Source organism: Apiospora marii, assembly GCF_038362585.1.
Source record: "Apiospora marii strain CBS 49790 chromosome Unknown utg000004l_segment0_segment0, whole genome shotgun sequence".
Taxonomy (NCBI): Eukaryota; Fungi; Ascomycota; class Sordariomycetes; order Amphisphaeriales; family Apiosporaceae; genus Apiospora; species Apiospora marii.
In genome coordinates this window covers 2,521,733-2,546,138 of record NW_027117375.1, presented here as the reverse complement: position 1 = coordinate 2,546,138, position 24,406 = coordinate 2,521,733, and the positions used below count along the sequence as shown (strand labels likewise).

The window sequence follows — 24,406 nt, the reverse complement described above, 5'->3', positions numbered from 1 at the left end:
AATTATTAGTGTAAAGGGGCTATAAAGGGCTGTAAGGCACGAAGGATCTGTCGTTTAGGCCTTTTTGAGTCGACTGCAGCTGTATTTGAGGGCCATATCCGATCCAAAGGCAAACAACATACACAATGCTGCGCCTCCTCGGGATGCAGCATCGGGAGGGAGCGCTCCCTCCGTAAGGCTAGGCTTGAATCTGGATGCGACCTCGTTGCTTGGGTAGCTATCTCTTCAGCTTCGCGACCTGGATGTCTGCTCAATTGCCTTGGCGGTCGTCATTGCGATATTCACACCGTCAATGCATAATACGGGATTGCATACTGCATGTACACTCGGTGCCGGGCGCCGACGTCACAGTAGGATAGATGCGCAATAGTGCCGAGAGTTATGGGCTGGGAACCAGCCAATTTACCCTGATTTGATGTACAGTCCTCTGCGATCAGACGTCGGGTTCGGGGCCGGCCAACGGAAGACCTTTCCACGTCCGGCAGTCATGGCCAATGCGATGCGATGGTGGGATGTGGTGTGGGTGATCTTTCTCTCAACATTCATTGATCGTTGTGCGAGGGGCCCTCTCGTGTTCAAGCCATTGGCGAAGGCTGGAGGGTCTGCTAGAATTGTTGGCCCAGTCCCAAAGGGGGATCACTTTACTAAAAATAAGCAGTAAACCCTCGATTTCCCATCGGCGTCCCCTGAGGATTGAGGCTGTGAAGTTGGCCGAGAACCCCACCACCCACTGGCTGCTAGTTAGTCTAGTGCTACCGAGTGCGTGCAATGGTGGTTGAGGCGGCTGCTGGTTTGACAGAAAGCCCGAACGCTAGACTTTTCGCTAAAGGGCGAAGGACAGTGACAGAAACGAGAGAACCCACCGAGGAAAACACGAATCTTGTTCTGCCGATCGCTCGAAAATGCGAGACAGCAGCAGAAAACAGAGAAACAGATGCCAGCAACAGAAAAGGGGGCCCGACTGGCCCGACTGGCCCGACTGCAAGTTCCTAGACAGGTTCTCTTCGGGACAATCGCCTTAACGGAAACGTGCTGGTGTCACTGGCTACCTCGTATGCCGGAAAATCAGGTGGGGGAAGGGGAAGGGGAAGGGGAGCCGGGGGGTTCGTGCAATGGCGACGGAAAATAGAGATGAGATGATGACAGGGGTCCAGCACGCACGCACGCAGGTAAGCACTGTAGATGACACCGCACCTACTTACATCCCACATACATCTGGTGCTGTGATTCGCATGTTGAGCGCTCGAGCACGCAGGCGCGCCGACGCTTCTGGAGTTACGTAACGGAAAATAGGGCCAGTGCTGGAGAAGGCTGAATGGAGGCATCAGCGGAATCTCTGCGCTATGTCTAGGCATTATTACTACTAGAACCTACACAAAAAGTGACGGGCAGGCATGTCACCGTACGAATTCGGATGATGCCATGTTGTTGTGGCGAGCATTGTTGTTGTCGTTGCTGTGTTGATGGGATGAGATGGGATGGAGGGGCGCTGCTGATCCACAGCCGTGCGGTGTGGTAGGTAGTGGTGCATTCAGGTGCAGCTGCGGTTATGCGATGCGATGCCCATGCAACCAATCCAGTCCAACGGGATGGGGCTAGCCATTGCAACAGCCGGTCCGGTAGCTAGGTACTTTCCAGAAGAACACATTGTCGGAATGATAGAAGCATGGAAGGAAAATCTTGATTTTAGGGAGGGAGACAAGTACGGGTACCAAGGCATCAATCCGACTGTTGGCGAATCCGATACCTGCTAATCGGCAAAGGCGACCGACCGACTTGACTATACAGAACCACGCATGGACCAGCGGGTGATAGGTGTGTTGTAACTTGTTGGCCTCAAAGTTGGATGAAACAGATCAAACTCGGCGCTTCAGCCAGTCAGCAAGCAGTCTAGAATTAATGGATCCTGGCCAACCTGGACAGCGGGCTGAGATCCAGTAGCATGTCGCGGCTTAGCTTGGTCTTGGAAATCGTCACCGCCCGGGTTTGGCCCATGTGTTCTTTCTCGCATAGCAGTACGTGTAGGTAGCAGCATAGCAACTTGGCTTTCGACAGAGCAGCCGTGCTAGCTGCCACCTAAGCCCCCTCCAAACTAGCTTAGGGGAGGTACCTAGCTGCAGAAGGCATAGATATTGGCTGTAGGTACCTACATACCTCTATCTAACACGACAATTTTCGAACGTGAAGACCCAGCCCCCGTTCAAGGCAACACTAGAGAAAAAGCTACCAGCCTAAGGTATCAATGCTTTTCTTCTTCTTCTTCTTCTGCTTCTCTTTACGAGGTAGGTAGCGTAGGCCCAAGTAATGTAGCAATGTGGTTATGACAGTCTGGTGGCAGCAGCAGAGAGGGAGGAGGTATGTAGGCAGGCAGTAATAGCTGATGCAGTAGTACTTCTAGCAAATCAGCCAGGGGTAGCCAACCGGGGTGCCAAGTCTGTCTAGTGCACAGTAACTGTCAGTAAACCGACTGACCAGCTGTGAAAGCCCATAAAGACAAAGGCCATCCCCCCCACTACCCTCCTACTAGAAGAATGAAAGAGAGTCAACATCAGCCTTCTTCTCCCCCCTTCCTCTTCTTCACTTCTACCAACGTCCAATCCCAGAATACCCTCGTTTCTCTCTCTTGATACCCTCTTTTTGCTTGCGAGCGAGAAAGCAAAACTCTGAAATTAGACCCTACCTTGACATTTCTCCTCCCCGCCACCACTTCGGGTCGTTTTCTGCCGTGTTATTCAACTAGACTACACAATGTGGTACGTTCAGCAACTACCCCTCACCCGCCCAGCTGCCGCTTGCATCTCCAAGCTTGCACATACTTTGTCCGCTTGCTCTCCAAAGAGAAAGAAAGATAGAGAGAGAGAGAGAGAAAAAGAACTCCCTCATGCCCAAAGTAGACCTGACGATGCTAACCTTCTCTCTACTTGCAGTGGAATTTTTGGATACGTCAACGTAAGCGAACGGTCCTGCTGCTGGCCGACTTGAGCCCCTACAATCCCAATGGGAGGGGAGAGTGGCGGTCGAGATGGCCCTCTACCCAAGATGTCGGTGTGCAACCGAAGCGCAGTAACTAACACAACCTGCTCATCTAGTACCTGGTGGAGCAATCCCGAGGCGACATCACCCAGTGCTTGATCAATGGTAAGTGGCCTGCCTGCCTTATTGCATGCTCTAGCTCGTCCACCCAAGTCGAGTTGAGTCGAGCCAAGCCAGGCCGTCGCTAATACATACAACTCGCTATAGGCTTATCACGCCTCGAGTACCGTGGATATGATTCGGCCGGTCTCGCTGTCGATGGCGACAAGAAGAACACTGTCTTGGCCTTCAAGGAGGTTGGCAAGGTCGCCAAGCTCAAGGCTCTGATCGACGAGGAGAAGCCCGACATGACCAAGATCTTTGATTCGCATGCCGGTATTGCCCACACTCGCTGGGCCACCCACGGTCCCCCTTCTCGGCTGAACTGCCACCCCCACCGGTAAAAGAACCTCGAGCTATACTTAGCAACCAGCTTACGAAGCTTTTTAAAATCCAATGGCGTGCTAACCCCCTTTCCCCTGGTAGCTCCGATCCTAACTGGGAGTTCTCCGTCGTCCACAACGGTATCATCACCAACTACAAGGAGCTGAGGACCCTCCTCAGCGCCAAGGGCTTCCGCTTCGAGACCGAGACGGATACCGAGTGCATTGCCAAGCTGGCCAAGTACCTGTACGACCAGCACCCATCCATCGACTTTGTCGACCTGGCCAAGGCCGTTATCACCGAGCTCGAGGGTGCCTATGGTCTGCTGCTCAAGTCGGTTCACTACCCCCATGAGGTCATTGCTGCTCGCAAGGGTTCTCCCCTTGTTATCGGCGTCAAGACCCAGAAGCGCATGAAGGTCGACTTTGTCGATGTCGAGTACTCCGAGGAGGGTGCCCTCCCCGCCGAGGCTGCCTCGCAGAACGCCGCTCTCAAGAAGACCCCCGGCGAGTTCCTGTCGCCCAACAACAACCTGCTGGGCGCCCCTGACAAGTCGCTCCTGCACCGCTCCCAGTCGCGTGCTTTCATGACCGACGATGGCATGCCCATGCCCGCCGAGTTCTTCCTGTCCTCGGACCCCTCGGCCATTGTCGAGCACACCAAGAAGGTCATGTACCTGGAGGATGACGATATTGCCCACATCCACGAGGGCTCCCTCAACATCCACCGTCTCAAGAAGGCCGACGGCACTTCCAATGTCCGTAACATCCAGACCCTCGAGCTTGAGCTCCAGGAGATCATGAAGGGCAAGTTCGACCACTTCATGCAGAAGGAGATCTTTGAGCAGCCCGAGTCCGTCGTCAACACTATGCGTGGTCGTCTGGACGTCGAGAACCGGACTGTCACCCTGGGTGGCCTCCGCTCCTACATCGCCACGATCCGTCGATGCCGACGTATCATCTTCATTGCTTGTGGAACTAGTTATCATTCTTGCATGGCTGTTCGAGGTGTCTTCGAGGAGCTTAGCGAGATCCCCATCGCGGTCGAGCTGGCCTCGGATTTCCTGGACCGACAGGCCCCCGTCTTCCGTGACGACACCTGCGTGTTCGTTTCCCAGTCGGGTGAGACTGCTGACTCGCTGATGGCTCTCCGCTACTGCTTGGAGCGTGGCGCCCTGACCGTTGGTATCGTCAACGTTGTCGGTTCTTCCATCTCTCTCCTCACCCACTGTGGTGTCCACGTCAACGCCGGCCCCGAGATCGGTGTCGCCTCCACCAAGGCCTACACCTCGCAGTTCATTGCCATGGTCATGTTCGCCTTGTCGCTCAGCGAGGACCGTGCCTCCAAGATCCAGAGACGCCAGGAGATCATGGAGGGTCTCGGAAAGGTCTCTGAGCAGATCAAGGCCATTCTCCAGCTCGACCAGCCCATCAAGGAGATGTGCCAGAGGACCTTCAAGAACCAGAAGTCCCTGCTTCTGCTCGGCCGTGGTAGCCAGTACTCGACTGCTCTGGAGGGTGCCTTGAAGATCAAGGAGATTTCCTACCTTCACTGCGAGGCTGTCATGTCGGGTGAGCTGAAGCACGGTGTTCTGGCCCTGGTTGATGAGAACCTCCCCATCATCATGATCCTGACCCGCGACGACCTCTTCAAGAAGTCCCTGAACGCCTACCAGCAAGGTATGCATCCCTTAACCCCTCCATCTTATATAATATGTCGCTGACCTAAATTCACAGTTGCTGCTCGTGGCGGCAAGCCTATCGTCATCTGCAACCCCGCCGACGAGGAGTTCCAGTCCCAGGAGGCCGAGAAGATCGAGGTGCCCAAGACTGTCGATGTGCTCCAGGGTCTTCTGAACGTCATCCCTCTGCAGCTGATTGCTTACTGGCTGGCGGTCATGGAGGGTCTCAACGTGGACTTCCCGCGTAACCTGGCCAAGTCGGTCACGGTCGAGTAAGCAACGCCGGATTTGGCGTTTCAGTAAATTAGGTCTCTCACGTTATGGAGTTGGCTGTAAAAGGTATCCTTTTGGTTGGCGATGGGGTTTGGTTTGGGAAAAGACTACACGATCAAACTGTCCTGTCAGGCATGGGGCGGCACGAGCCATGACGATAAAGAGGAACAGTCTCCAGGCCATCTTGACCTGTTACATGTCTACGAGGGGAGTAGAGAAGGAAACAGATAAAATCCGAGTCTTGCGCTTCGGTTCACACGATAATCGTGGGGTCTTCCGGGGACGGGAGAGAAAGCGTACACAGCTTATGCCGGACTGAAGATTGGTCAATATAGCATTCTGAATGAAACTGTCGACTGATCAATCCCACCCAACTGCCTTTATGCATCGCTCTATCTATCTAGCCTTGTCACATTTGATCGTATGAGGTGAACTGATGGGTTGTTGGGACTATATGGTGATTCATTATCATATGGACAGCGGTCCCTCGACTAATTATTCTATGTGCAGAAGTCGCGTAGCTCATGTGGCCCCCATTCCCTCGTAGAACCAGGTTTCTGCGGCTTGCTGGTTTTGGTTTTGCTTACTCGACTAGTGAATGCCGGGTTACTCCTGCTGACCTGGCCGGGAAAATTCCCTCGACAAGGGCTTTTCTTCTGTCGTCTCGGCCAGAGTCAGAGCCGTGTGCGCGTTGGCAGTGGCGGGCGAGTAGGCAAGCGATCAAGTCCTCGTCCCCAACCCCTTTTCGTGAAAATGACAGACATCTGAGTACGCCACGCAAGTTTCTAACCCTACCAATTTCGCCTTGCTTTCGTGTCGATGTGAAACGTTGTCGTTTATGACGTCAAGAAGAAACGAGTAAAAGAGTAAGAAGATAGAATACTGAAGTGCAGTAAGTAGAAGAAGAAAAAAGGACTGAAATCAGGCGGTGCAAAATGTTGCAACCTCCTTTTCGTCAGGGGTATATTTCGCGCAATTGTATGATATGATTGATCCATGGCTTTCGAAGCTGTTCTCCGACTAGCTGCTGTGTGGCCATCCGTCCGTCCCCTAAAAAAATATCCATCGTTTGTATGTATTCGATCCGTCCGGTAAAAATGATGATAGCGTTTATCACGCTCTCGTGTATTTGGTTTTCTCGCTCACTCTCTCGATATGCACCAGTGCTGAAATGAAGGGAGGGAGAGGCATGGTATCGTTGAAGAATTCCTTTCGCTCAAAATTCCATTGCCGAAGGAGATCGCGAGCCTCTGGCCCTCAAAAGCGCCATCTCGGCTTGTTGCCGTCCTGGTCGGCGGTTGGGTTGCTCAGCTTGCGCGCGCTCGGGCGCAAGCCAGAAATGCCCGCCTGAAGGGTTCCAAGGCGCGAAGTACTACCACTACCGCCGGCAGCCGAAGAAGTGCTCGTCTTCAAGGAACTAGGTTGAGGAAGCATGCTGGTGCGTCGGGAAGTGGCCATGGAACTAGCTGACCGCCTCGTGTCGGCAGCCTGGCTCTCGGGTCTAGGCGGGTGGAACGAGGCCCGTCGGTTTGTCAGGGTCGACATGGAAGCCTGCGAGGTCAGACGGGGTCGTGCTGCCAGCGTCTGCTGCGCGTAGGGGCCAGGAGACGGCTGCGCGTAGGGACCCGGGGATGACAGTATCCGCTCCCGGAAGCTCATCCGTGACCCGCTGGGCCTAGGAGGCGTAGGGGATGCCGAGTCTTCTCGGCCGTGGGGCGTGCGTAACATGGGTATCTTGGAGTTTTGAGATGTAGGCGAGAGGGTCCCGGGTCGAGAGCGGACTGGGGTGGTACTCCTCTTGGCGTAGGGGCTTGGGGTCGTGAGGGTTAGAGGCTTGAAGTTGTGGCCTACATCCGAGTCCCTCGTGTTGAGGACGTTGTTCCACCGGGGTCGGGTGTCAGAAGCATTGGAGGCCGACCGCGGTGCGCGACTACCACCGCCAACAGGGGTTGCGGAAGTGCTCCGGGGCGGCGTGGAGAGGCTGGATGACGGCGTCAGTGTAGAGACGCGCGATGACACCGGTCGCCTGGCGATATGAGATGGCGGTGCTAGCGAACTCCTCCGAGCCGACGTGGGCTGCGGGAGATGGCTTCCTCCGCTTCCAGACCGACTTTTCTTCCCGTAAGGGGTAAAGGGTTCCAGCCCGAGGTTCGACATGACGACCGACGATGGCGGAGAACTGCCGGGAGTCTCATTGCCGCTAGCAATAGTGGATCGATCGTTGGAAAGAAGGCTGGAGATGGAATCACGTAGAGTTTGTCCCCTTTTGTCGGTTTGGATTTCCTCCAAGATGGCATCCAACTCCTTCATCTGCTCCTTGACATCTTGCCACTTTGCCTGCATCTCGGCGTGCAACCGTAGGATTTCCCCGTTCACGGTAAGCCGGTCCTTCACGCCCCTATCGATGATGAGAAGGACGCGCTCAATCGCTGGTCCATAGTGCATCTTCTTGGCCTCGTAGCTCTCGATTTTCTTACCCAGCACGGGCGGGTTCGTCAAGTGCATTCCCGCGTCCACAGCTTCTCGCAGCTTGGCCACACTCCTCTCGACCGACTCGATCATCTTCTCGGCTTGGCGTCCGGCGCTGCGGAAGACGAGAATCCACTTGTCCTCTCCAAGTTCCTTTCGCAAAGATTCGGCATCCTTCTCCAGCTTCTTGTAGGCCGCCTCGAGCGCGGTCCTCCGCTCTTCCAGCTCTTCGCAGGCCGTCGGGAAGGACCTCGATGCCCTGGTTTCGAATACGGAGAGCCGCATCGGCAAGAAGTCCAGCGAGGCTCGCAACGGCTGCATCCTAGCAAACAGAGCAAGGAGGCTCCCATCGTCCTGCGTCATGGCGGGGGTCGCCGGCGAGGCTGGACTGGCAGCAAAAGGAGGCAGACTGAAGCGGTTGCCACGACCTGCCGGTGGGTTCTCCTCGACTATGGTCTCGAGGTCACCCAGTTCCAGATTGTCTCCATTGGCAGCTGCCATGAGTGACTTGTGCCTCCGTTCCTCCATTTCAAAGACTAGGCGAGTGAGTTCGTCCATCTCGTTCTGGATCTCGCCAAGGACGGTGTCCCACAGCTCTTCCCATTCCATGGCGATCTCGACCTGGCTCTTGGCCGTTTTCAAAGTGGTGCGTACCTTGGCCCATTCTACCAGGATGGACTCCATCTGCGTCACGGCCTTTTGGAGATCATCGCTGGAGACGGCATGGATGTCATTGCGGCATTGGACGTCCTCGATGGCGCTGACGTAGACGTTGATGAGCTCCTCAAACCTGGCGATGGCGTTTTCAACATCCTCGTAGCCCTCGCGGCCACCTGCAGCAGCCCATTCAACGTCGTCGTCGCTGTCCAAGCCCCCGATCACATCCGTAGCTTTGTGTATCCACATCCGAATCTGCTCGGCCGCGTTGATCAGAGCCTTGGTGGCTGTCTGGGCGGTTGGGATGGCCGCGATCTTGCCCGACAACGATTCCGCGTCTGGCAGCTGCAACGACGTCAGTTGCGCTAGCTGGTTGGCAAAGGACAGTCGGGAAATGGTGTATATGGACCCCGGCCGCTGCAGGCCGAGCGGGTTGAAGTAAGAGAGGTCATCGCGACTGAACTCAGCAGGCGCAGTGCCCCCAGGCGGCGTATCCTTGGGCAAGGGGGGGAGGTGGTATTTCGCGCTCGATGTGTTCTTGCTTGGTGTCGGTCAAAGCTTTTGTCCCGTTGCCATTAGTGTGGTCGGGCAGCCGGTATTTGTTCGTATCCATGTCCAGGGGGGCAGCGGTCACGATCTCCGGGAGAAGATCGGGCTTCGCGGCCGGTGTTTCTGCCTCGGGCGGCGGGTTGGGGGTGTCGGACTTGGATTCTGCTGGCGCTTCTTCGTCGTGGTCTTTCCTCGAGAACAGGCTGCTGCGGCTCGACTTGGATCTCAGCAGCTGAAGAGGGGCACCCGCACCCTTCCAGGGGCGACCGCGCCGTTCAACGTCAGCCGTGGAGCTATTAGCCTTGTGCTTTTGGTCGAGCAATCGAAGGGTGTCCTCAGGGAGCCGGCCGACAGTCGCGGGCGAGAGTGACGATAGCCTGTCCGCCGATCCTCCGCCGCCAAAGCCAAGAGCTTTGAGGCGCGCTGCTAGGCCAGGGGAAGGTTTGCGCGGGTTCTGCGAATTGTGGCGGCTGAGCGGTGACGGCTTGCAGGCTGGACGAGGTGGTGGTGTTGTCGCAGCGAAAGAGGCAGCAGGCTCATCGGAGTGCTGGGGTTCTAGATCAGGCGGACCCAGCTTCAGCAGGTCGTTTGGCACATCGGAGAAGGTCAGAGAGTTTGGTTCTGAGGCTAGGTCGGCGTCGGCATCTTGGTGACCTATCACATTGGGGTTTTCGGGGAATCCTGGCGGCACCCTAATGGAGACGTCCGTGGGTTCCTGTTCTTGCTGCTGCTGCCTCTGGAAATTAGAAGAGGGAGCACAATGAGCCGGTGCAGCTGCAGACCCAGAAAGGGTCGGGTCTGCCGCGTGAGGTAGGCCTGTCATTTACACTGGACCGCCTGCCAAACTGCGGACCAATTTGGCTGCCTCTGAGCGATCGGGCCTGGAGTTGGGCACTGGGAATCCCGTTATGATAGGCCCAGTTTCTCTGGGCTCGCTACCTAATGCAATCTCCAGATACCTACTAACCCTGGTCAACGACCGGGTAGGTAGGCAGGCTGTCGGGCAGTTGGAATCAACGGAATCGCTGCGTGCCGGTGACTTCTTTCAGGCTGTTTGGACAGGGACTGGAGACGTGTAGGGTGATTGATGCAAATGACACGCGAATGTTTGCCCGCCACTGCTGCAGGTAGCGGTGGAGAGCCGATACGTTGGCGAAGCTGACTGGATGCGTCCGCGTCCGGCTGCAGCATGCAAGGCGCATGGATTGCAGGCTGGATGAAGTGTAGCAACAGCAGAGAGGTAAGTAAGTTGTGTCTTGCGCGCAAGTGGCTCTGGGCTGGGCTGCTGGCTGGCGAGCAGTCGGTATTGTTTCAGTGGGGTCGGGAGCGGCTTGGATGGTATCAGGCGCATTTATCATACAGATGATGCGCAGCCGTATCGGACCCGTGGTGGTTTTTGATTATTATTTTGGGTTTCGTTTCGCCTTAATCTAAATGAAGCCGTCGTACGTAGTTGGATCGGGTTCGTCAAGAAAAAATGAGGTAGTCCGAGGCGTGGAAGGTCGACAGTTGGGGTTGGTTTCGCGTTAAGAAACACACGAGAGACAAGCCCGCAAGAGGCGCGAGTAGGGAAGATCCAAGTGAAACAGGTGTCAGAAACGAGCGACAAGAAACGGAGCAGAAGATTGAGATCAAAGATATATCACCACAGTCGGTCGGTCTAACACATGGGGAGCGTTTTTGGGGGGAGGTCTTCAATCTTCTTCTCTCTAACGCAGTGTAAGCAAGCAAGCAACCAAGCAAGCGACGTTGACTTGGGACTCGATGACGACGACTACATGAGAGGAAACCAGAGAGGGCGTACTATGTGTTATCGACGACGGGAGAAGAAGAAAAGGAAGAGAAACATAAACTGCGACACACGCGCACACACGGGATTTTTTTTCCCTGCCGCGACGGCGACGAATCTACGTTACATACTCCGTAGATGTTTGCTCAATGGCGGCCTACCGACCCAATAGTCAATAGATTCATTTTCCGTCGACTGGCCCGGGAACGAAGTACGACCCAACCCACGCGCGCTTCAACCTTGGATCGGCTTGATACCAATCTTCTGCCCGTCAGCCTGAGCCAGCCCTCCCATCCAGTCACGTCGCTGACGTCTCTTTGCTGCTTCCTATCCGGGTGCTAAGTAATGTGACAATGCATTTTGCTCCACGGTGACCACTACCCTCGACCCCTACAGTCGAGTCCCCGGACTAAGAAACCAGGAAAGCTCTAGGATCGGCCGCCATCGCTAGGGGTAGTGCGCAATCGAAATTACATTGGCCAATACATGATCATGTCCGTGGTCCAGAGGTTGTGAGAATAAACTGTCGAGGTACTGGTTATGAGCGAAGAAGCCACCCACTAAACACTGTATTTCCGAACAAGATTACATAACGATCACATATGGCACAAGTCATTTCACTATTGCATTGGGTATGCTGTACTCTTGACGGGGAGCACCCGGGGGTTCGGCCGGCTAGGGGAGGAGCAGGCGATAGCGGCAGAGCATGATGAGCCCTCCAGTAGATGCATTCTGAAAACTAGGTAGTAAAGCGGCCTTTAGGGTTCATGTTATAGACGTGATGTTTATATGAAACTGCCAAACGTCAGAGAGATGTGAGGTTGCAAATATACATAGACTTGCCTAGTTGCTGGGGATTTGGTAGTCTCGGGGGTGCCAGATCCCTGTTGCCCATGAGGATGAGATCAACTCAGCAGCTATTGTACGGTATGCACACGCCTGGTATGATGCGGCACATATCGATATCGATATTAATACATATATGCTGTAACATATATGCTCTACAAGTCTTGAAGATGTTACATGTGTGTGGTATTGATGAATTGCGTGCAGCCGCAGCTCGGCACTTTCAATGAATGAATGGATGCTAGGTAGGTATGCTGCCTGCTCAGTTGACGGCCGCCACTGCTGCACCTGAAATGGCAATGCTGGTACGTACCTGTACTACTAAGTAGGGGCACGGCTATGAATCAATGGCCGTGCGTCTCGGCTAGCAGTGGAGCCTCTTTCTGTTTCGGCGGGCGGAAAGTGCGATACCCCTGTCGCTGGTCCGTGGCAAGCTGGCAGATTGCCTATTTGGTAGCATGCAGTGACGACAGTGTTCTATTAGCTGGCAGAGTAATAATAAGATCACCCGTCCAAGGTGTTGGGAAGCTCGAGAATATCGGAGTTCATGTAACGCTACCTAGCCTTACCTGGGACCTAGAAAGAAGGGCAGAAGGAATAACCATGCAATGAACGTTTAAGGTTTCCCATCCTTCCACTGATGTGCCCATATCTGGTAGATAGGGCCTATAATGTAATGTAGTGAAACATGACTGCATGTGTCTTGTGTCCCTACTTAAACTGAGGGAAAACATCGTGTAAGTTGCTCATGCTCGTGGATGGACCCTGAAAGCGCCTCACTTTTCATGTTATTGTGCAGAGAGAGCTCGGAGGATGGGCCTGGATTGAGTCGAGTCTCTATGGGGTCCAGTGACCACGGAACAGTACTGTAATGTAACGAGTGAGATTGCGTTGCTCCCACATCTGCGTGCATGGTACCTTGCATACCCGAGTGAGAGGAACCCAATATTTAAACCCATTATAGTCTTGGTGGCGCAAATTGGGCGATGTCATCCCTGACAGTGTACGGAGTACATACCTGACAACCAATATGCATCTGTGCCCTGCCCTGCGCTGCATGCGCTGCAAAAAGCCAGACCAGACCACAATGCAGTGGTGTGAACACACCACACACACCACATGCCACACTCGTTCTGCGGGAGGGAAGCCGGTCGACAAAATGTAGCCTCCATCAGGCTGCATTATTGGGCTCAGCATAGCTCGAGGTTACAGTATTGGCCAAATGCACATGAACGTCAGATAAAGGAGAATAGTAGAAGTCGAGAGCCCGGCTAGAGGGGATAATCTGCTATGCTCTTTTTGTGCTGATCATCATACGCAGACGTACATGTGCGTAGCCGCAAAGCAGAAAAAAAGAATTACTCCGAAGGGGACCGGACAAATGTCATCCAACGCAGATCTCCTGGCTTTTATACGATCATCGTCCGCTATCAGGTGCAGATAGCTGCCTGCCCCCTGAAGGCAAAGTCAGTATAAAGCAACAAACCACGTCAACCAGCATACGAATGAATCATGGGCGATGGGGAGAAAGAAGACGAGTACGAGCGTCACGCTTGGTAGCAGTGGCAAGTCCCATTCGGCTGACACCAGGGCTTTCATCCGCCGTCCTGGTGTTTGGGTGCTGGTATGGATCACTGGAAAAAAACGTTGCCGGCTCAATTTCTAGGGGTCCACAAGGTTGTATTGGAGTTGCACGGATAGGTAATTACCACGTGGGAACACTGTCCAGCTTTCTGCTCATCGGAGGGTCGAGCAGTAGGTCGAGCATCGAGTGAAGCCTGAGCAGACTGGAATGTCGCTGTTGTTGCCAGGACAGTCGGGACAAATAATTGTTAAGGAGCGTCCCACCTCGGCATGGCATCAATTGTCTCACTCCGCAGCTGTCGTGGCTTGAGTGACAGGAAACGGTGCATTTGATGCGACTTGCTTTTGATCCATTGACAGACTTACATCAACCTCCAGATCGCCCCAAGTCCAACAACAACGATTCTCGTGTGTCCCAACTCGTATCGCCTACCGGTATTAAGATTGTGATTTGTTCGCCGTGAACAGGCATGGCCAGATCAAAATAGAAAAGTAAGTTGTTTCATTGGGACTCGGCTCCCCCACACCCCCCCCGTTAGTAGTACTTACCGCGACTGACGCAGCGGCACACACTGTAAAGCTCACTGTCAAAGCTGTCAGAGCTGGGAAAGGCTGGGCGCCGGTGTAGGTTTATTAGTGCCCGACCCAATTACAGCAGCATGCACCACCCACCACCTACTGCCTACCACCCATTCCCATTCCTGAGAGAGGGGTCAGCCGGCCCAGCTACCTTGGGTACCGTACTCTGCCACTCACATCATGGCATTGCATTGATGAGTCGGGCCAACCCCTGACCCTGACCCTTTGGATGTGCGTGTGTGCACACCACATTGACACCGGCAGACCGGGCTGATACCATTTGATCTCGTCTCATCCAGGTACCGTGCTTGTGCTGTTGGTACCTCACAAATCGAGCAGTGGGAGGTCAGGGTAATTAAGAACTGGAGGTCTGGTGCATGTGCGGAACGAACGAAATCTTTTTGAATAAATATGTATTGCATTTGCTTTCCTCCTTGCCCGTCTGCTGGATTCTACTTCCTACTACTACTACCTACCGTGACTTCTTTCTAGTTTCTTTTCCCTAGCTTCCCATTCTCTGCATGCTGCATTTTGCGTAGCGTAACGTTGTTCTTGCCAATGGCCATTCTTCTCATCCACTCCTTAGATTAGTTTCCCGGTAATCACCACTCACACCTCACCTCGACACAACCTCCTCCCCTCGTTGTCAACACTCCGCTTCTTGCCCGAAACGGACACCAACCGACCAACCGAGGGAAGCTCTTTTGCACCTTTGCATTTTTCACTCGCTATTTTTGTAATAACTGTACAAACTTGTGGTTCTTCAACCGATACTCAACTGCCATTCTTTCCCTACTCTTTCTCTTCTGATTTCCAAATACCCCGAGAGAGCTGTATCTCTACCGAGCCCACCTAGCCCAACGAGCCCACTGCCACATTGCCTGCAGCTTTGCACCGCAACCGACCCTTTCGAGCCATCTTGAACAAGAATTCGCCCACCATGGCTGCAACTTCGGGTCAGAACGCACCTCCTGTTGTGCGCTGCGACTCGCCTTCGCCTAAGTCGACTCCCGCGAGGGCGGGTGGACCGACTCCCCGCATAGTATCAACCGACTCTACCACCTCCCGTGGCTCCAGCACGGATGGCTCGTACCGCGACTCTCTGGCCAGCCCATCACTCTCGCGCCAGTCGTCGGCTGGCTATTCCAAACAGTCCGACGGCAGCCTCATATCCAACCCCAACCGAGTTTCGACGCAAACCTTCTCAGAACGTCCAGTCCGGCGGGGGTATACCAGACCCGAAGGCACCGAGTTCGCCGCTAGTGCCAAGCACAGAGAAAGCGTCTTGAGCCTGGGAAGCATCGCACATCTCCAGTACTACTTCGCTAGAACCGGTTTGCTGGAGGGAAAGGGAGGGCAGCTTGCCAGGAAGAGGAACCCGAGAGCCACTTTGGATCTTTCGTCGGTCGACTCATCCTCCTATCTCAACCGGTCTGATGGCGACTCGATGTATGCCTCGAGCCCGGATAACAATGGACATCTCATGGGGGGAGGATCGATGGTCGAGTCTCCCACCGATGAGCAATCCGGGTATGACTCGGATGATATTGAGGACATCGACCCGAACGTCCTCCCGCCGACTACAAGCACCTACAAGCACCGTGAGAAGGTGATTCCCAAACCGCCCACCATTGAGGAGCTCAAGACAGAGTTGAACAGCACTCTGGATGCCGCAAGCCGGGTTTTGAAGCAGTCAATGTCCCCGGCAGGTTCGCAGCCTACCAGCCCGGTGCCCCCAATACCGTCGCGCTCGGGAACCCCAACCGAGGCGCCAAACCCGAAGGCTCCCAAGCAGGGCTGGGATCAAGTCCAGGGGATGCAGATCCTTGATACCATGACGTTGGCGATTCGGGCTGCTAAGAACTTCTACACGTCACACGAGCAACCTGAGATGCTGGATACTATTAGGTCCGAGAAGGAGATTCGTGCTGACCTGCTTGCGGTCATGGAAACGCTCAAGCACATGGCGACGCGCAACTTTGTCGGGGGCCCGCGCGTGGACGAGCGATCCACCATGACTTCGTGGATTGAAGGAATCCGCGATATGCTGAAGAAAGAAGAGGAAATTGAGGAAGCCGAACGTATTGAGAGAGAGGGATGGGCCTGGCTCAGGGGCGACTGGACAGGACGGGAGATTGAAAGGGAACTGGCCTTCTTGCGGTCTATGGAGCCTGACGATGAGCCCCTCCCGGCCTACACACCTGCCGCTCAAGCGACAGACGTGCCTACGCCGTTCCTGGAAAGCCTGCAGAATGGAGTCCGGCTGGTCAAGCTGCACAATGCGACAGTCCGCAAGTCTAAGAGACGGTTTGGCACTATCGGATCGTACCATGTGGACACGCAGAAGCCGTATCGGTGTGCCGACAACCTCCGATACTGGATCAAGGCCGCTGAGCTCCGGTGGGAGGTCATGTTGAAGGTGGACGTCTTGGGAGTTGTGTACAACAACAACAACGAGGTGTGGGTAGAGTTTGAAGAGGCCCTGTGGAAATGGTGCCGCAAGGTACGCGAGGAGATCACGGCCGAGCTCGTCATTTCGGACTGAGACGTTGAAGAGGGGCTTGAGATATAGTCACGATTCATGGGTTGTTCTGGAAGGCCTGGCGGCTTCTTTGCAGATAAACGGACAGGCGTGGGTGCGTTCAGGAAGGCATCCAGGGAGAGATATCCAAAGAGAGATTCAAGGGGAGACATCTCCGAGGTTTATTAGGTTTTTGAAACGATATACCCCCGATGATTGCATCAGCATCACCGAAGAGAGGAAGGAATATTTTGGTCTTACAGCTCTTTTTTTTTTTTTTTTTTTTTTGTCTTTATTCCCTTTCTTTTTGAATTTTAGTAGAGGCCATGGGCACGTTCACATAAAAATACCTCATTTGGTACACCTTGATTAATAAAAAACTTGATAAACTTCTACATACTAGTTGACTTGTCTTCATCCCGCGAAGAAATGTATGCTCAGAGGGACGGCGGGTTGGGTGTGGAGCCATGCTGGGCGTGGGTGGCCCAAGCTCCAGCTCAGCTCAGGGCCACTTCCTTAGGCCAGACCCGGTCGGTGTCCGGCTAGGAAGGCAGAACCGTGACGACGTCGTTGTAGTGCCTGTAGCTCAGTACATACTACCACCTCCCGATAGACAGACACCCTTCTAACCAAGCCTCACTTCCCAACCATCAATCGATCCTGGTCTTTCCGTCCCCAGCCTGTCTTCTGGATTTGATTTAATCGATCACCCTTCCTCGCGATATTCGATCGAGCGACGCATCGTCCGCAATCGTTCTACAACAACACCTGCTTCCGCACCTTCCAGCATCCACCACCATGGATCACCGTCCGCAAGCTTGGGGTCGTGTGAGTTCTCGACGGGCATCTGGCGTCGCTCTTGGGGCTCTTGGCTAATGACTGTGATATGCATAGCCTCGTGACGACGTGTACGGCGCCTACGATGCCTCATACATGCAGACAAACAATGGCCCAAATCAACATACCCAGCAGCCCATAGTGACAGGAACATCCGTTGTCGCTATCAAGTTCAAGGATGGCGTGGTCATTGCCGCCGATAACTTGGGTGTGTTTTATTCTATACTTCTCGCTCCCTGCCTCGCCATGGGCCTTCTTCCATCGCCTCTTGCTAACATATGGACCCCTCCATTCGAACAGCCTCGTACGGTTCCCTCGCCCGCTTCACCGACGTCAAGCGCCTGCGCACGTTCGCCGGCACCTCGGTCGTCGGCTTCGGCGGCGACGTCTCGGACATGCAGTACCTCGACCGTCACCTGACGGAGCTCTCCATCGACGAGGCCTACAAGTCGGACCCGGGCCACTCCCTTAACGCCCGCAACCTGCACAAGTACCTGTCCAAGCTCATGTACCACCGCCGCTCCAAGTTCGACCCGCTCTGGAATTCGCTGCTGGTCGCCGGCCTCGACGACGACCAGAAGCCCTTCCTCGCCGCCACCGACTTGCTCGGAACCACCTTCACGAGCCCTTCGCTGGCGACGGGCTTCGGCAGCGTCCTGGCCCAGCCCATCATGCGCCGCTACGCCCCCGACGAGGAGTCGGCCGCCAAGCTCACCCAAGAAAAGGCCGTCGAGGTCATCAAGGAGTGTATGAAGGTCCTCTTCTACCGCGATGCCCGCAGCATGGACAACTACAGCATCGCCGTCATCACCAAGGACGGCGTCGACCTCAAGGAGAACGAGAAGCTGGAGAACCAGAGCTGGGCCTTTGCCGACAGGATCAAGGGCTACGGTACACAGACGGTTTAAGGACAGGTTGACGCAAAGAAGACTAGCTATATGGGGCTTATGTATTTCTTGTGATGAAATAGAGAGCTCTTGACGATGTACGATACCGCCCCCAAGTACTCCTCACAGCCGCCGTAGGGCTCGTGATTGATTTCGCGAGACCCTAGTGAATGAATCATGAAAACCAACTGCCATGAATCTCTCTCAATGCGGCGGGTGATTACCGATGAAAGTGGGACTTTGCGTGACAATACCGTATTCTACAGAGGCACTGTGCTGACCGGCCCAACACTGGCAACGGAAGTAAGCGTGGAAGCACCTTCTTGGTTCAGATCTCGGCGAAATCACGTACGCAAAAATGGTAGCGAAAGGGCTTTGAAATCCAACGCCTGTCATAAATTGCTATCATATTGTGTGTAGTGAGATTTCGCCGGGATATTTCTACAACACGAGTGTTGTTTTATCTGGGCCTGGGCGTTCGACTACCAGGTAAAATACATGTAGAGACCGGCGAGCATCCGAGGAGGGACATTGGCATGCATCACAGGTAGATTTGGTATACATACTGAAGCAGTTGTCGGCATCGTCTCAGGATATGCTACCAAGCTAGCAGCAGTATCCTCTTGTGAGACGCAATATTCTTTCTATTACCTAATGTTTACAGAGGTATTTCAAACTCTGCTCCATCTAAACTAAGCGGCAAGTGCAACGTCTTTTGTTGTATTTCCCCGCCTGTCCTCTACGGAGAGAGTTCGTTCATCGTCGTCTTTCATGCATGCTGTTTCTAAGCAAGTCGTAACTCCCCCCCTGACGACATGTAATATGCCCTGTACGCCAACGACGAATGCTAGGTATCGTGTCAAAGCCAATCCACAGTACGCCAAACCATGCATGCAACAGCTCATTTTTCAAAAAGAATCGTAGCGAGAAACAACTTGCCATCACTCGAGGCGATGGCTTCCCGTCTTAGCACCTGCCTGCCTGCCTGCCTTTCTCCTTTCCTGGTCCCATTTGGCCCCTCAGGGACGGCTGTTGGTATCCCAGCAGCAACAGCGAGAAGGGCAGACAGCTAGAGTGGCATCAAATCGATCCTCTGCTGAGCACCGCCTGCGCCACCGCTGCGTCCACCACCTCTGTTGGACATGAACGCACTGGAACCACCAGACCGGGATGTCCCTGTAGACGACCTCTTGCCTGTGCTTGCCCTTTTCGTGACGCCACCGCCAGATTTGCCGCCCTTCCGTGAGTACGATCGCTTGCCCTTGCTGTATGAGCCCTTTCCACCTCGTGACGTCGAACCGCCTGATCGCCTCCTCGAGGAGGATGTGGCCTGCGATGCGCGCATCATGTCGTCCAGGTCTTGCATCCACCTATCATCATCATCATCGGGAGGCGCTTGACGCGGAGAACCTCTGAAATACCTCGAGTCTTCTCCATCGTCTGCCAAGTCGCCCATTTCCTCGTCGTCGCTAGACACTAGATCCACAACGCTTGTGTCCAGACCATGTCGAGGTTCCGGGGTGTCTGCTTCCGTCCCCATAATGCTCTTGTAACGTTCCTGGAACTGCTTCACCAGAGCGACAAATTTACGGCCATGTAATGTGACCTTGGAGGGGTCAATAGTCGGTATCTGCTTCATAGATTCCAGGTCTGTTGTCCACCCCATCACCATATCGCGAAGCTGCTGTACAGAGAAAATAGGCTGCCGCAGATGCTTGGTGTTCTGGGTCTCCTCCGCAATACGGGTAGCCTCTATTTCGAACTCCTCGACCAGTGCCGAATGAACTTCGTTCAAAGGCTCAGTTTTGGCATCGTGGCGTATTGGTGGGCCAACTGGCGCTCGTCTCTGCAGCCTTCCAGCAGGCTTCCTTACTTCAAAATCATCATCGGATTCGTTGTATTCGTCATCATCATCAGACAAAACTGTAGCGACTGCTTTGCCTTTGCCCTTGGTTTTGCGTGCTTGCATTGGGGAAGAGACGATGGTCGATGGAGGAGCCGCAGCTGCTGCCGCCGCCGTCGTTTTCTTCTTACTCTTCGGCGCAGCAGCTTGACCGCCGCTGCCTTTAACTTGGACAGTCAAAATGAGCTTCCTCCGCCCTCTCATGAAAGAGTGAGCTATACCTCCAATCTAGTAGAAAACATTAGCTTGGCATCAACGAAGAATGCGGATGCATTCGGGATGGTTTACCTGGAAATATTGGACGGCCATCCGGTGGCTCCGCTGGAAAACGTTCTTTTCCACCAATGCCCCTTCAGCTTGTAACCGGTCAATAACGCGGTGTATCTCATGCTTGGGATTCTTCTTAGCGATTCCCAAGTACGGCTTGGCCTGTTCATCTAGGGACTCGAGGGCCTTCTTCCTGTTGAGGCCCATAAGCATCTCGGTGCATTGATTAAGCGTAAGTTGGCGCTGGGATCTTGTGATTTCCAAAGCAGCGATGGCAATGTCGGTGAAGTCCTTGACGTCAAAAGTAGCACCGGTCTGGCAGTTATCGCATGATTTGTTACATTCATTTCGGTTGAATGTCTCCCCAAAGTATCGAAGGATCTCGACACGCCGACAATCGCTTTGGTTATCAGCAAAGGCAGTCATGGCGGCCAGCATATTACGCTGTCGCTGTTTCTGCTGTTCGTTTCCTTCTCCGTCGTTGATCATCTTGCGGAGTTGGGTCACGTCTCCAAAGCTGAAGTACAGATAGCATGCCGAGGGGTTGCCATCTCGCCCAGCTCTTCCGGTTTCCTGGTAGTAACCCTCCAGACTCTTTGGCATAGATTGATGAATGACGAAACGCACGTCCGCCTTGTCGATGCCCATACCGAATGCGATAGTAGCAACGACGACTTTGATGCGGCCTCTCTGCCATTCCAGCTGAACTTTGCTCTTGGCCTCTGCAGGGATCGAGGCGTGGTAATGGTGAGCAGCAATGCCATGGTCCCTCAGCTTTTGTGCTGTTGTCTCTGCATTCTTCCGAGATAAAGTGTACACAATCCCTGTTTGCCCCTGATACGAGTTGTTGATCAGGTCTGCAATCTCAGTGATGGTGTCTTTCTCCTTCCGTCTTACTTCGTAGAAGAGGTTTGGCCTGTTGAAACTCTGCGAGAACTCCTTGCCTCCATCGATACCCAGGTTGTGTTTGATGTCCACCATGACGTTCTTGGTAGCGGTAGCGGTAAGGGCCATAACAGGGACGTTTGGGAAGTCCTGACGGAACGCACCAAGCTCTTTGTAATCGGGTCGAAAATCGTGGCCCCATTGACTGACGCAGTGCGCTTCGTCAATGACAAGACGAGCTAGATGCTTTCCCCTATACAGAGTACTGAGAGCGGTGTTGAAGGTGCTACTATTCCTGATCATCTCAGGTGTAACGTAGAGAAGCTGAAAGTGATGATCCGGGTTTGGACCCTTCAATGTGGCAATGATTTCTCTGCGTTCCTCCGCGGAGCATTCGCCGTTGAAAACCCTTGCTGGTATATTGAGGGCCTGGAGGTGATGCACCTGATCTTGCATCAAGCTGATCAATGGAGATACGACAATTGTGACACCTCGGGTTTTCCCACTCTTGATCACGGCGGGGAGTTGGTAGCAGAGGGATTTGCCACCGCCCGTAGGCATAAGAATGAAGGCATCCTTTCCCTCCAGAGTCGCGTTGATGGCTTCGAGTTGATTGTGGCGAAAGCCGCTCATACGGAAACGGTCCTTGAGTGCACGCTTGACTTCTGGCGACCACTTGAACTTCATGAGTTCCGGGGGTATTTTTAACCTTCCCGACGAGCTAGCAGCCCTCTTCTCTACTGTCCTCGTTTGCGAGGTGGTGCTAGTGTTCCCAGAGGTCTCTGACAACGCGGGCCGGCTACGCTTCGGTGCTGTGCTCTCCAACGACGACTGATTTAATTCGAACGTTTCCGCAACCTCAAGCATGTCGACGTCATCGCCATAGTCGCTATCGCTCGCGTAGCTCGGTGCTTGCCTAGTAGATGCTTTGGCAGGACTTAACCGCCCTTTATTATTTGAATTGCCTGGGTACCTGAATGGGGCAGGCTCGTTCAAGTCGTCGTCAATCATCAATTCCATCTCATCCCAGGTAGGTTCCGTCGAGTGGGCTAAGGGCTCTCGGCTCTCTCTGGAAAAGCTCTCCCTTGACCCTAGGCGTTGGCTATTGGCGATAAGAGATCTGGAGGAAGGATTCTGCGCGGGGTAGAGACGAGAAGTTGATTCGGAGGAGAATCCCCCTTGTGGGGGCATCTGAGTCTGCTTGATGACTTGGCTGTTCCTAGCAGAGGCAGAAACGGGCCCACTGCCCCGAGACATTGCCCGCGATGGTTCATGACGAGCCGGCTGGGTAGCCTGAACGACAAAATCAGACGGGTCTGGCGGCATTTGAGTTTCGGACGTGGACGTATTGTGCTCCGTAAAGACATCAACGCTGGTGATCCCAGCCCGCAAGAGCGACTCTATCAACGGTGTTTCCTGCTGAGCAAGTTCCATGTCGAGTCCTTCTAGAGCATCCTCAACTTCAAGGAAGCTTTCGTCGTCATCCTGGTCGTACTTGTCCATTATTTGCGATACCAACCCATCTCGCCTAGCGACCAAATCCCGATATTTCTGATGCTCGTTGACTACTCCTTCGAGAGCAAGCTTTTGTTTCATCAGCCGGTCTTTCTCCCGCTTCAAATTAGTTGTTTGTTCCGCACGCGCATGCCTGTTGACCAAAGCTGCACGGTAGGCTTCCCGGTTTTGTTGAAGTTTCTCTTCTATCGAGGCACGTCTGCTCTCGACTATGGATGGCATGTCCAGAAAGAACTTCAGGATTTTGTCTTGAGCCTCTTGGCTCAGCGCTGGGAGTGCTTGACTGGATACTGGTGTTTGTGAAGAGGCCCCGCGATCATTATTACTCTGAGTCATATCTATCACAGAAAGCTCCGCCTGTTCGTTGATGCCGCGTTGAGAAGAACTCATTGCCGTTCGTCTGACAGGCGATGGGTCCGTACGGGTCTTCGAAGGTGTGTCAGGGGCAATAATAGCAGCCGATGATTCGCGACGCCGCCGGCCCGAGGGCCCTTTTGGATCTTCTCCGTCGTTTGTTGATGGGATTGAGATGATTGAAGAGTTGTGGGTAGCTGGAGTTGCAAATTCATCGTCTGAATCTTGTATCACCCGACTATCTCGTCGAGTTTTCCGCGACAGGTGAGACTTTTGTGGGGTAATATGGTCGAATTCAACCTCCATCGCATTATCCGGTTCCACGGGGCTTCCCGGCACCTTCGGGGCCGCTGCTGTAGGCCTTGGGTTCATCTTCGTCGGCGACTTTTTGGGCGATGGCACGACTTTTCTCTCTTGACTTTCCTCCAAACCCTCGGATATCCGCGATATCGGTTGGACCGTGCCTCTACCATTCCTACAGCTTGCAGATACCTTGGAACCTGCAACCCGCTGGCTCATTGGTGTTTCCGGTCTCCTCTTCTTAATGGACTTTGGAGTGGTATAGTCCTGAGGCACAATCCCAAATATATCGGGGAACTCATCGTCGTCGTCATCAGCAAGCAAGTCGGGTGATGTGGGGGGCCGAGCGATCTCATGGCTTTTGCGTTTGGTTCCACGTTGGGTTTGCGACGGCTCTGGGCGTGACGCATGATCCTCAGTCCACAGTCGAACATCGTCGCCAAATCCCACGGGGATGGAATCGGAAGAGGGGTTGTCGTCCTCTCCTGCCAAATCCAGTGCCTCTAAGTCATCTTCGTAGTCGTGCAGAACAGGCGCTGGTGTTCCGGGCTGCCTGTCAAATAACCTCGAGCGAGGCGGAGATCTCCTCGTTTCTTTGCTGGCGGTTCTCGGATTCGACAAGGAAACCGAGTAAGCTTGCTGTAGCCGACCGACATCGGAGGTTGAAGCTGGGGTAAGCAGCTGTTCCTGATTGAAAAGAAGACCGCGTCTTTTGGAGGTTGACGCCGGGGCCGAAACAATACGCCCCATGTCGTCTAGGTGACTTCTTTTCCTTTCCTCCTCTCCCAAACCCTCCTGCGATTGTCCTGCCGTGGCCGTAGAGACATGGGCTCGCGTGACTCTTGTAACAGAGTCCGCCCGGTTCAAGCCCCTAGATTGACTGATACTCGCGAGTTCGGAAGTTCCATTACTTTCGACGGGCGGTAAAGTGGGATACAGGCTGGGCCCGCGTATTGACAATTGGCTCGATGTGTCGCGGGCCGGGGGAGCAAAGGCGCGTTCGGGGCAGACAGCGCAACGTTGGCCAACAACCAGGTGAGATGATCGCGGAGGT

The 24,406-nt window shown here is 54.1% G+C and overlaps 5 protein-coding genes across 5 annotated transcripts; 3 read left to right on the top strand and 2 right to left on the bottom strand.

Annotated features, from left to right (window-relative positions):
- Positions 1 to 2,748: 2,748 nt before the first annotated feature.
- PG985_006739 (glucosamine-fructose-6-phosphate aminotransferase protein) lies at positions 2,749 to 5,413 on the top strand (the record flags this gene model as incomplete). Its single annotated transcript, XM_066826508.1, has 6 exons — positions 2,749 to 2,753; positions 2,928 to 2,949; positions 3,090 to 3,138; positions 3,241 to 3,472; positions 3,559 to 5,135; positions 5,193 to 5,413. 6 exons carry the CDS (start codon positions 2,749 to 2,751, stop codon positions 5,411 to 5,413), a joined length of 2,106 nt encoding a protein of 701 aa, XP_066686115.1.
- Positions 5,414 to 6,667: 1,254 nt separating this feature from the next.
- PG985_006738 (cortical protein KAR9-domain-containing protein) lies at positions 6,668 to 9,908 on the bottom strand (the record flags this gene model as incomplete). Its single annotated transcript, XM_066826507.1, has 2 exons — positions 6,668 to 9,073; positions 9,171 to 9,908. 2 exons carry the CDS (start codon positions 9,906 to 9,908, stop codon positions 6,668 to 6,670), a joined length of 3,144 nt encoding a protein of 1,047 aa, XP_066686114.1.
- Positions 9,909 to 14,823: 4,915 nt separating this feature from the next.
- PG985_006737 (uncharacterized protein) lies at positions 14,824 to 16,428 on the top strand (the record flags this gene model as incomplete). Its single annotated transcript, XM_066826506.1, has 1 exon — positions 14,824 to 16,428. One exon carries the CDS (start codon positions 14,824 to 14,826, stop codon positions 16,426 to 16,428), a length of 1,605 nt encoding a protein of 534 aa, XP_066686113.1.
- Positions 16,429 to 17,202: 774 nt separating this feature from the next.
- PG985_006736 (uncharacterized protein) lies at positions 17,203 to 18,149 on the top strand (the record flags this gene model as incomplete). The annotated part of the gene is made up of 3 exons (XM_066826505.1): positions 17,203 to 17,232; positions 17,299 to 17,449; positions 17,542 to 18,149. The coding sequence occupies 3 exons, from the start codon at positions 17,203 to 17,205 to the stop codon at positions 18,147 to 18,149; spliced, it is 789 nt and encodes a 262-aa protein (XP_066686112.1).
- A 1,048-nt stretch (positions 18,150 to 19,197) lies between these two features.
- On the bottom strand, positions 19,198 to 24,102 carry PG985_006735 (uncharacterized protein; the record flags this gene model as incomplete). Its single annotated transcript, XM_066826504.1, has 2 exons — positions 19,198 to 20,259; positions 20,320 to 24,102. The coding sequence occupies 2 exons, from the start codon at positions 24,100 to 24,102 to the stop codon at positions 19,198 to 19,200; spliced, it is 4,845 nt and encodes a 1,614-aa protein (XP_066686111.1).
- Positions 24,103 to 24,406: the final 304 nt, after the last annotated feature.